The following is a 12463-nucleotide window of genomic DNA, read 5'->3' as shown; positions in this document are numbered from 1 at the left end:
CTCGATGGATGGAATGACCTCACCCTGGACTTGAAGATTAAACCTGCTGGTGACTCTGCCCTTCTTGATTATCATACTCCTGGACTTCATGGCCTTGAACAGCATCCCTGCCCAGGAAGCAACGCTGCCCAATGTATCCAGCACCCATCTTGCTTGGACATGCGTCACAGTGGTTACTGTGATATCATCCATAAACGCTTGCAGTTACTCAAGTGTCTCAAGGAATTGTTTCAACCCTAAACATGGGCAAAGAATGTTATGAATGAATGTTTGTTCAGGAACATGCTTGCCTGTTTTGCATTTTCAGAAAGTGTGAAGAGAGCTCTCAAAGGAAAGGGCCAGGGAGCAGAGAGGCATCACTAGGAATACATAGCAGCTCTCTTGCTGGGGTTCACTTTTAGATGATGATTACATGTCAGATGACATGTCAGACAGTCATGATGAGATCCAAGCAAAGATATGAAAGATTGCAAGGGGCACATTTAATTTGTCAGCATGGCAGCAGTACAAGAAGCTATGTGAGGATATATTACCTGTAATAGAGAATAAGGGGGAAAAAGAAGAGTTCCGGGCACTCATCCTTGTGGAACACCTGAGGATAGCTTGCGAGGGCAAATGAGGATCCTCTCTTTTTTTGATGCTAGGAAGTATCTGTGATGAAAATTGGAAAACTGAAAATGGCACTGTGTTGAAACATATTCAGAGTAATTGATTATGGCTTAACCATTGTGTGTGTGTGTGTGTGTGTGTGTGTGTGTGTGTGTGTGTGTGTGTGTGTGTGTGTGTGTGTGTGTGTGTGTGTGTGTGTGTTTTGTAGCCTGCTGGTCTTAATGTAAAGAAGCACCTGTTCAGTGACACTGACACAGGAAATATGACAGAGGTTAGCTGGTTAAAATCAGCCAACAGAAAGCCCAAGCCAAAATTGACAGACTATACAAGACAGCCTGCTAAGCCCTCTTTTCCAGCTGCAGAAACTACAGGTATGCTTTTCACATTTAGTCTGTTTCTTTCTGTGCCAACACAATTTCTTTAAAGTACGCATAATGATGGTGTTAGTTTGACAGAATAAGTTGGAACATAGTGATGAAGCACAGTGATAAAATATTGCTCATATGATACGTACATAACATTTTCATTCTTTCTTTCAGATGAGTCTCCAGATGTTCCTCTGCCTTCAGACAAAGCTGAAAAGTTGTTGCACAAACCAAAAAGGGTGATGCCAAATGAACAGTTTATGCTAAATTTAAAAAGTCATAAATTATTTTCACATGCATTAACTTATTTTTGGTTTAGAGTTATATGCGTTGCTGCGATTAAGTTGTGGGTGATGTTGGTCCTCACTTTATACCAGAAGAGGCAGAAGAAGGTGATGGAGCAGGAAATGAAAAGTCTAAACATTGATAGCAGGAAGCCAATGGGCAGGCCGCAAAGAAATGCAGCTCTGACCAAATCCTACAGGGAGCCATCGGACTCTGAGCACGTATCAGAGACTGAGGAGCCACCTCCAGCCAAGGCATGCTTCATTTGCTTCAGTATAAATAGTCTGAACTGTGGGCTGATGTATGTCTTATTTACACCTTTCCCTTTTTTCGTTGAACAGAAGTTATTTGTCAAACAGTCAGAGAAGCCTAAAAGTACATCCTCACTTCAGACCAGAGGACAACTGAAGAGTAAAGATAAGACTTTATATAATGCTGACACTGAACAAACTACAAAAGACAAAAATCAGAAAGAGCCAAAGAAAGGCCATCTGACCAAGAAACAGAGAGATGAGACAACACTGGGTAGTCCTGAGCAGTCAAAGAAAAACAGTAAAAAGCCACTTATCACAGAATCCACCGAAGGACTGAAAGAATGTTGGGCGACCAAAATTGCTTCATTTTGTCCTTCCCCTCCTTCTGACAGACTGAGATGTAAGAACTCATATTTTTACAAATTTCTCAATGCAAATTCTTTTTTTTTCCTCTTTGATACATATATCTTTGTATTCACTCTTAGCTACGGACAAGAAGACAGCCTTGCCTAAATCCCCTGAAATGTCTGCAAGTCATCTGACCAAGGTAAAAAAAAATTGTTCTTTATACAATAATTTCAATATCATTTGTCAGTGTTTTTATCTAGTTTTTAATGTGTCAAATAACCTCAAAAGACTGCTTCACTACAGGCCACAGGACAGGCAGAAAAGAAAAATAAGTCTTTCTCTAATGGTGTGCGTAAACAACCTGAGAGAGAGAAGAAACTATCAGAAGAAAGCACCACTCAATTAGAATCAGGTGATAAGTTAGCAGAGAAGAAAGAGCCCGAGGAGTTAATGGGTTCCATACAGACAGAGAATAAGAAGAGTACAGGTCCTCCACAATCATCTAAAGAACAGGAAGGACCTTTGGCTGCTGAATTTTCCTCCATCTGCCCTTCTCCTTTCTCCACTGAGAACATGAGATGTAAGAAATTTGCTTCCATTCAGTGCACCCATCTATATTTACTATATGCTTAAGAACTGTGCGTGTTTCTGTCTGTCCTTAGCTGTTGAGAACAGTGTAGCCTTGCCCAGATCTCCCTTCACTCCACTCCAGCCCCTGCCAGTCTCTCCTGTTGCTGTTGTCTCACCCACCATGGAGCTGCCCACTCATCTCAAAGGGATTCAGGCTTCCTCCTTTTATAAGACTTCAAGAGGGTGCCATGGTGCCAGATTTCTCATTCAACCTCCTGTAACTGAAGTTGCTCTGAATCAAAGTTTTGTAGAGGTATGTCTCGTACATCAAGCCAGTAAGCAGATCTAAGTTTTATTGTTTATGTTTAAAGTTATGTCAGCAGATATTATCACTGAATCATCAGTTTGATATGAGTAATCATTAATAATAATAATAATAATAATACATTTTATTTTATCAGTTATATGTATTGGGTCTCCTACTTTAAAAAGTGTGGTTTTACTCACACCTGTTTTCACACACATTTAGGATTCTTCTGTATTAATATTGTAAGTGCAATCAGAGAATATTGTTGCTAAACTGTAACAGCCCAACCACCCTCTTGCCCCACTGTCCTTCAGGAGGCTCTGCTGAGTCCAGTGCCCCCTGAAATCCAGCCCCTCATCACCTCCACAGGTAGGGAAACACTTGTCTGCTCTTTCCCACTCAACCCCTCAGACATGAATGAGAATCTTGGAGACTCCATGAACAACAGAAGCCTACAGGCATCCTTTGACAAAGAGTCCGTAATCTCTTTGGTGACCCTCAGTCGGTCCTCACATACATCTAGGAACAACAGAGCTATGATCTGCACTGACGTGGAGGTAGAGAGATTTACTTTTGCCTGCTTTACTGTGCGTTCACACCGAAAGAGATAAAATCGCTCTCCGTCGCCGAGTCGCCAGCATCCCGTCGTGTGGGGGCGTGTCCAACATCACGCTGGCATGCAGCACGTGACAGATATGCAAATCACGTTTTTAAAGCAGGACGCAGTATTTATTTATTTTAATCTATTGATGACAGGACACACGATTATAAAGGAGTGCGTGTATAAAACATAGTGTGTGTATAAAACACATATAGTATATAAACCTAAAATGTTTATGTAATTTTTTTACTTTTTACCCCAGACCCGAAGATCAAACAGGAATAAAAAAAAATCATAACCAATAATCGGGTATACGCTAATTTATTGCAGATGTTTTTTAACAAATGAACAGTATTCCCTCCAAAAATAAACATTTTGTACTGTAAATAAACAGGGACACATCATAAAGTGCGGGACATCCAGAGACAGCCACTATCAATCTCTCCTCCATTTTACAATCGGAACAAATAATCAGTAGGAACTAGGGCTGGGTATTGATTCAAATTCCAATAATCGATCCGATTCCGATTCTGAAGATTAAGAATCGATTTAATCGATTCGATCCGATTTGATCCAATTCGGGGGTTTAGTGTTAATAAAAATGTATTTGAGCTGTTTACTGACTGTGTAGAGAAGCTAGTATTATAGTTAAAACATATATATATATATATATAGTATATATTATACTTATTTTTTGTACATTATACACCCCCCAAAGTCAGAGGTGCGGTTTCGGAGGAGGGTGCAAACATATTTTCTGATTGGTACTCGCCGCCGCGCGTCACTGCTCATTTGCTTAAAGTTCAGCCGAGCTCAACTTGTTCGCGTCGCTCGATTCGCTCACTTCGTGCCACTCACGGTCACGTCGCGTTGCTGGGTGTCGCTCACTCTCATTGAAAATTAATGACTTCCGGTCGCCGTGTCGCTCTCGTCGCTTTCGGTGTGAACGCACAGTTAGACATATAATATAGTACATTGTATTTAGGCATGGAAAAGTGGTCTCCAGCCACAACTTTTTTTTTTCACAGAAGACACCTGTATGTATCCAAGGAAGCAAGACTCGAAGAACAGATTTTCAGTCAGGTAATAACATCCCTGGGATTCATGCTTTAGTCGTAAATATTGATAACTGTGTTACTGTGTTATCAGGTCCAGCAACCCGTCGGAAACGTCAGAGTTCATGCACCTCCTTCAGTTTGTCTGAGACAGACAACAGTGAGAAGGAGGAAGGGGGTGGGACTAAAATTGTGCCCAGAAAACAAGCAATCAAAATGAAGCCAAGAAGGCTGTTTAAGCCTATAGACCAGCTTAACAAAAAAGGTAAATGTTATCTTTTTTATAAGTATTAAAATAAAGCAATTCTGTATAATGCCTAAAGTGGCCTAATGTGTGACCTAGCAGCCAAGGAATCAATAACGGTCTAAGAAGAGGCTAAAAGGTATGAGATTAAGTATATTTTTTTCTTTCAGTGAAAGGTTCTGAACATCTCATGGAGTATCAGAACAGCTCTGAGGATGAGAACAAGGAGAATGTGAGCCCTACCAGTGGTGCAACAAGCAAAGGTTACCACAAATCTCAGTGTAGAAGCTCTGGTGTAACAGGTAGTTTCACTGCAAGTAATATAATCTGCAAGAAATATTTTCTTCATATGTTTCCATTGCTCTTTCTTAATTAATGTGACAGAAAGGTTTAGATTTCACATTATGGCTTTACATTGATTGATTTTGTGAATGATTAATGATGTGGGTGTTTGTGTATGTGTGTTTGTGTGTGTGTGTTAGTAGTGGAAGATCTGGAAAGACACTCCAGAGTATTGTCTAATGTAGTGTCAGGTTGTTGGGAGGCGAGTGTAGAGGCAGATGTAGATGTACCACAGCCTACAGTCAGCACCTCTCAGGAAATGGGCATTTTCTGCCACCAGTTCAGTTCTGAACTCAAAAGAAAGTTTGAGGTATGAATGAGGTATTGGATAGAGGGGGAAAAGCTTGAAAGTATTTATATCTTATTGGAGACATTTATATTCATTAAGGAGATGCAGTAAGATTGGAACTGCACAAGGTAACACTATAGGAATATTTTAGCTTATTCATCTTCACAATGTGATAAATAGAAATGTGAAATAAATGGCTTCCGTTGGAGAAAATTCCAGTGTTATAAAGGTTCTAATTGAAATAAAATGTAGTTTTAAGTCATATATCACTGTATGAGGTCAGTTGGCTTGGTCTTACTCCACCACCAGACGATGGCAGATACCTGCCCTTTAGCAATTAGTAGCAACCAGCATTACCTGGGCCTACTTGAGACTCGTGGTCAGCTCAGTGCTCAATTCCGAGTCTTCAGTGCAGTTTGCTAGTGTTGTTTTCTCGCAGGTAATATTGGTAAATGCTTTTCAAATCAATCTTGTAAAGAGTCTCTGGTCTCTAGTGGTAGCTCTTGACCTTAATATCAAGAAATGTAAGAGAAACTGTGACGGGCAGGGTGAGCGAAATAAAAAGGAAGCGATCACGCCAAGTCTCAGGGAAAATGTATGGTTTAATAGAAAAGTGTGCAAACCAAAAACCCGTGACTTAGATCCAAATGAAGGATATAATAACCAGCGGTCAACTGGTACAAAGACAAGACATATATAGACAAACAAACGACCCTCAGGTGAGACGGATCGCGGGCTCCGCCCACCTGAGGGACGAACACCACAATAACAACAACACGACAACTGCCGCTGTAGACGGAGGCGACCAGTAAGGGGCCGCCATACCGTGACAGAAACAAAATGAAATGTTTGAGTTCAGTCTTCTCCAAAGTGAAGATTATATATCAGTGTAGCCATTTCTCACTGGTTCCTTCTTAGGGTTCTTATTTGTGTCTTTTGTACCCTTGCACATGGGTAACCTTGCCATCGGTTGGCAGCTCACTCAGTAGACTTGTGCTCCCCAAGCTCTTGAGGTTCCATATTTTAGTTCAACAACAACCATCCTGTGATTTATAGATAAAGAGGTTAAGGATGAGCATACCATTGAAGATTCAGCCCCATTATTCACTACTTTATTTGAGCTGAATCTAAGGTATAATGACGTCCAGGATCAGCATATGGGCTGACGTAGGGTTGACATGGCCAGATACCTTCCTGATTTTTGTTTCTTAAACAAATTTGCTTACAAAGGTGGCATGACATACCAATGTCTGTTATCTGGTTCATCCAGTCTCTCAGATATTACTTTTCCAAATCAAAGCTCCTGAGCTTACCTTGGTTCCCACAGCAAGATCCTTGTGTAGACTGGTTGACTCAATCTGTGTCGACCTCCTATTTGACTATTCCCAAATCCTCTGCAGTCGATCTGAATAGCCGTGCCCTTTGCTGGGTAGGGTTTATTGTTGGGGGAAAAGGGAATGGGATTTGACTACTGCCATCAGGTACAGTGGAGCTGGTGCACTTTTGGTTTTGTAAGCTAGCATTAGCTGGAAAGGAATTAGTGGAAAGGAAAATTAAGCTCGGTGTATAGAGAGGCGAGTGAAGAACCAGACATTGAAGCTTGTAGGACACTATTGGAGAGTCTGTATATGGGTGTGTATTGTTTTCATGTTGCTTTGTAAGAATGTCACTAACAGCAAATAGGACTTGAACCACTTCCATGTTGAGACAGTGATAAAAATATATATATTGATATTTGTTAATATATAAATATCTTTCAGGTACACTATAGATATACAAAAGATTTGTAATTGTAGAAATATTATTACTACTACTACTAGATAGTTTTTCTGTGTTGTTTAAATTGTACATTACCTTTACCCTTCCAAGGGTTTCTGTATTCAGTCTATATTCAGTTTTTATAACCTTTGATTATATTAGGATCCATTATCATTGTCATGATCATCCAAATATCACCTTGCATGACAATTGTCACATCTAGAAAGCGGTATCTGAATAATTAAAGCGCTGTCTGACTAATAGATATTTGTGCTACAGTATTCACTGATGCTTCTTCACACACGTGGTTGTCTCTCAGAGCCGCTCCAGGAGAATGGATCTCTTCACCAAAGAGTCCCTAAAGGCCTTCAGGCAGCATGCGTCTTCTATCAGTGTGAAGATGCACAAGTACAGGTCAGAATGAAAAACACATGTTACATTAAGGCAGTGGTTCTCAAACTTTTTCTATCATTCCCCACCTCAGAAGAAGGGGAAATTCCATGCCCCACCTGTCCCATATCACCCAAACAAAATGGTAATAAAATACAAATGGGGGTGGCGATCGTGATTTGTTGGGGGGGGGGTGTTGATCTAGCCCTGGTTCACACTGTTCCGCAGACATTTTAAACATCCGGGGCTTATGCAAAATGAACAGGCATTAAAATGACAGGCTTAAAAAGCTTAATTTCTTCCAATTGCTTGCGCCCCACCTGCAATACCCATGCGCCCCACACTTTGAGAAACGCTGCATTAAGGGCAAGACATTATTCTGATTCTGTGGTTGAGACACAGACACACACCTTCTGTATGTTTTTCATTAAAGGTCTCAGAGACTGGAGAAGGTCAAACAAGTTCTGGTGGATGAAATTAAAAACTTGGAGGAAGATGATGCTGCTCTACACAACATGGAGGAAGAGCTGACAGTACATGACCACACTTTATAAAAAATCAAGCATGTTTAAATGCATTGGAGAAATAGATAAGAACATGATGGAAATGCTGTTTTTTATAGTGAACTTTTTTCCCTGGTAAATGCTTTTTGTGATATAATGTATATCAATTTGTCTGTGACTTTCTTAAAGATCTACTGGAAGAAGCAGGCCCTGGCCTTCAATGCATATCAGGAGAGAGGGTCCCGGAGGTGAGTGGATTAGTGGTCTTTATCTTTTTATATATTTAGTGTTATTTGAAATCTTTTATTGTAGTGCGATGATTAAAACAAACGGTAGTTTTTATACTAAGAAAAAAATGGAAAACTTAACTTGAAAACCTCATGCAGGAATACTGCAATTCTGTTTTCTGTAGTTATATGGAAAGATACTGGCTGTTCCAGGACTTTGAGACATTAATAGAATTAGTCTTTCTGTTGCATAGCCATGCAAACATATCTTGTGCAAGTAGGTGGTCGTTCTAATGACACAATAAAAAATAAGTTGCTCCCAGCTCAAACAGCCACAGGTGTGTATACACCACCTAAGAAGTTCCAAGCTCTGGCCGTGTATTATATTGTTTTTACTTTTAAAGCTGGAATCCTCTGACACAACTGGAAGGCAAGTTTTTGTTACCACTGGAGCACAGGCTTTAAAACAACAGCCCTACCCTAAGAATGCATACATTTACAGTTTACAGTGCCCTCTGACAGTAAACTCAGAGATCATCCTGAAACAGCCAACTCAGTTTCAACTTAAAATTCTAGCACATTAAAGGGGAACTCCAACAGTTTTGGGATATATCTTGTTTCAGTTCTTTAGACGTAAATAAAGCCTTTAAGAGTGTTTTACTGTGAAATCCACCATTCTTTTGGAAGTATAAAATGGAATCAGAATTATTCACAGTTGTAGTTCTAGGATCCAGACACATTAAACTTTAATAAATCTAAGCTACATTTTGTAAATGTATTACACAAAATGATTTATGAATACATTGCTTCATGCCTGAGACATTGTTTTGCAATAGTTTTGTTATATTGTCTTGGCCTAAAATTTATTTTTAGTATCAACAATTACAGATTAGTTCCTGCACTCTCAACTGATGTCAACAGTGGCTGTAACGTGAGAAGTAGTATGAGTAGTGTGAGTGGTAGCATGTAGTTTTGTAGTTTGAGCAGGATTTATTGGGTGGGGACATGTACTCTTACGCCTTTATAATAGGGTTCAAGAAGCTGAGTGTGTATGAGGATCATTGTGCATCCACTGCACTGACAATTAAATTGCAATTATATGAAAACCTATTCTGATTTCATGCAATGCATCTTTAGTATGTGGACATGTTCTATATATTGGTGCATGCTACAGCAGTGCTTTAGTCACAGCATGCACACAATGGGATACAGCAACTTTGTTTTGCTCATGGGTAGTGCAGGACTGCAGAAATCCATCGTTGGTGTCACTTCTGATTCTGACTTTAGTCTGGCCTTTCAACTTATATACACTATATTGCCACAGGTGTATACAATTACACACCTAGGCATGCAAACTGTTTTTACACATATTTGTGAAAGAATGGGTTGCTCTCAAGAGCTCAGTGAACTCCAGCATGGAACTGTGATAGGATGCAACCTGTGCAACAAATCTAGGCATGACATTTCCTCACTCCTAAATATTCCAAATTCAACTGAAAGCTGTATTATAAAAAATTGAAGTTTTTGGGACCAACAGCAACTCAGCCATGAAGTGGTAGGCCACGTAAACTGACGGAACGGGGTCAGCAGATGCGCAGATAGCTTCATGCGCAGAGAGCTTCATGGAATGGGTTTCCATGGTCGAGCAGCTGCATCCAAGCCATACATCACCAAGTGCAATTCAAAGCATCGGATGCAGTGGTGTAAAGCACGCCGCCACTAGACTGTAGAGCAGAGGAGATACGTTGTCTGGAGTGACGAATCACGCTTCTCCATCTGGCAATCTGATGGATGAGAACAGTACTTGTCTGACTGCATTGTGCCAAGTATAAAGTTTGATGGAGGGAGGATTATGGTTTAGGGTTGTTTTTCAGGAGCTGGGCTTGGCCCCTTAGTTCCAGTGAAAAGAACTCTGAATGCTTCAGCATACCAAGACATTTTGGACAATTCGATGCTCCCAACTTTGTGGGACCAGTTTGGTGCTGGCCCCTTCCTCTTCCAACATGGCTGTACACCAGTGCACAAAGCAAGATCCATAAAGATATGGATGCAGAGTCTGGTGTGGATGAACTTGACTGGACTGCACAGACTCCTGATCTCAACCCAATAGAACACCTTTGGGATGAAATAGAGTGGAGACTGAGAGCCAGGCCTTCTTGTCCAACACCAGTATGTGACCTCTCAAATGCACTTCTGGAAGAATGGGCAAACTCCCCATATACACACTCCTAAACCTTGTGGACAGCCTTCCCAGAAGAATTGAAGTTGTTCTAGCTGCAAAAGGTGGACCAATGTCATATTGAACCCTATGGATTAGGAATGGGATGTCACTTAAGTTCATATGTGAGTCAAGGAAGGTGAGCGAATACTTTTGGCAATATAGTAGGGGTGTGACGATAGACTCAAAATGCTGTCAAACAAACGATTTGAAAGTAGCGGGTGCGTCTTCAATAGTAATTCCTGTATTTTCCGACATCATTCTGGCTGCTTGCTGGATCACAAATCTCGCGAGATTTTTAACGCGACAAGAAATCTCGCTGAGTTACATCTCGCTCGTCACACCCCTACAATATAGTGTATGTTAATGATTAAAGCAGTCCATTTGATTGGTTATCCCATGTCAAGCTTAATAGGCAAATTAGTCGTTTCTTTGCACAGAATACATTTATTTATTAGGTTTTTTTTAAATATTTGTACTAATTTGATACTACTACTACATTTGGAAAAAAAATTCTATTTATTTAATCAAATATGTTCATCAACAAATTATCTCATGCACTTCTATCAAGTTATCATTGTTTGTTTGATGTGAAAGAATTGATTTAAACCCTGGAATAAAATGAAACAATATATATTTATGCTCAGATTTGAACTTGACCTTCATAGGTTGTTGTGATACCACTAAACCATGATTCATACAACCAAAGTTAATTTAATTCTAGGAAAATACAGACTACATTATTAAAGCTAGGAGATTTGCTTTTTCATAATAAATATGCAATTCACAATAAAGATGAATTTCCATAATTTCATGTTTTTATATTAGAAAATGTGCTAATGCCATGATTAAAACCAGTAAGAGTTTTTTTATAGGGAAATTAGCAGCCTCTATCCTTACTTAGTACTTAATGAGATATGAATTGGTTCGAATACTCTTAAGTTATGAACGACTATAAGTATGACTGATATAAGATACGGGAAACACTTGTAAATTTAAGAATGTTCTTAAGTACGAGTACATAGCATTACAAACGTTTTGGGAAACGCAAAATAGTGGCAAAAAATGTTTGTAGTGTAGACATCACAATGCCTGCTTCCTAGTATTACAGTTGTGAATAATTATGACTCAGTACATTTCTCTAGAAAGGATTTCACACCAAAACACTCTTAAGGACTTTAACATCTAAAACCATTGAAGTATGAAGACATTCCCCTTGAAGAAAATTGGATACAGAGGAGAAAAAATTTAAGAAATGTTTGCCTCAATAAATTTCATCTTGATTTCTTTTCTCAGACTACATCACTTAAAAAGTGCAGTTGAGACTAATATGTGTGATAGTCTCGAGTATGAGGAGCAAATCTTCTCATCAGAGGTGAGTATCTAAACCTTTACTTCTTCAGCGCTCCCTGGTTTTCCCTGTTGAATTGAAAGTAAGTACATCTGACTTAATATTATTTCAGATATGTTTGATGAAGAAGGATATGAGGTCTGTTCAGGACCGCTTATTCAAACAGATGGTGAGTAAATGGATTTAGTCAGGATCTCCAGGGCATCACTTTCATATTGCTCACGTCAGACTTTTCAAAAGCTGCTTCAGTTACAGTACGTGTTAGAATTAGATGGTCTGAAATGCTTTGGCATCCTTGTAGCAAGAGGAAGAGTTGATGAGTGTGCGAAGAGGACTACAGACCCTGTTTCTCCCAGATGTCTCCATGTTTTGATTTCAAGGAGAAAATGCAACTAAACAAGTATTTTCAGATTATTTTTAAAGGTTGTTCTTGTTTTTGAACATTGGTTATTATATTTATTTAAATCACAAAGCTATTTAAAAATGTTCATTTTTTATTATACTTTATTTAGATTTTCTATTGCATGTCCATTTGTTGGACACTTAATATTTTTGCATGTTTTTACTGTAAGTGCTATTGAGCAAATATTTACACAAGATTTTAAATACAAATAATGAATAGCTGTGAAAGCCATTTTCTTATAAAAAAGGCAGTTATAATAACATATAAAATGTAAAAAATGCATTTATTCATGAATTGTTAAACCAACCCCCCCCCCCCCCCCCCCCCTTACATTCAGCCCCCAT

At 39.3% G+C, this 12463-nt stretch overlaps 1 protein-coding gene across 12 annotated transcripts in view; it reads left to right on the top strand.

Annotated features, from left to right (window-relative positions):
- sycp2 (synaptonemal complex protein 2) overlaps nt 1-12426 on the top strand; it is a 31350-nt gene extending 18924 nt beyond the window's left edge. For 5 of the 12 annotated variants that reach the window (XM_076984217.1, XM_076984219.1, XM_076984216.1 and 2 more), the window contains 17 exons: nt 818-980; nt 1149-1213; nt 1352-1513; nt 1601-1913; nt 1999-2060; nt 2150-2441; nt 2524-2744; nt 3053-3295; nt 4368-4659; nt 4809-4940; nt 5121-5290; nt 7347-7441; nt 7851-7950; nt 8110-8168; nt 11662-11740; nt 11829-11885; nt 12018-12426. In XM_076984217.1, coding sequence (XP_076840332.1) covers nt 818-980; nt 1149-1213; nt 1352-1513; nt 1601-1913; nt 1999-2060; nt 2150-2441; nt 2524-2744; nt 3053-3295; nt 4368-4659; nt 4809-4940; nt 5121-5290; nt 7347-7441; nt 7851-7950; nt 8110-8168; nt 11662-11740; nt 11829-11885; nt 12018-12089 — 2577 coding nt within the window. In that variant the 3' untranslated portion in view covers nt 12090-12426. Of the gene's footprint in view, nt 1-817; nt 981-1148; nt 1214-1351; nt 1514-1600; nt 1914-1998; nt 2061-2149; nt 2442-2523; nt 2745-3052; nt 3296-4367; nt 4660-4808; nt 4941-5120; nt 5291-7346; nt 7442-7850; nt 7951-8109; nt 8169-11661; nt 11741-11828; nt 11886-12017 lie in introns of those variants that run through there. The other 7 variants (XM_076984225.1, XM_076984220.1, XM_076984224.1 and 4 more) reach the window with 7 other exon arrangements.
- Nucleotides 12427-12463: the final 37 nt, after the last annotated feature.

Source organism: Brachyhypopomus gauderio, chromosome 21 (genome assembly GCF_052324685.1).
Source record: "Brachyhypopomus gauderio isolate BG-103 chromosome 21, BGAUD_0.2, whole genome shotgun sequence".
NCBI lineage: Eukaryota > Metazoa > Chordata > Actinopteri > Gymnotiformes > Hypopomidae > Brachyhypopomus > Brachyhypopomus gauderio.
This window is presented reverse-complemented; position numbering and strand designations above follow the sequence as displayed.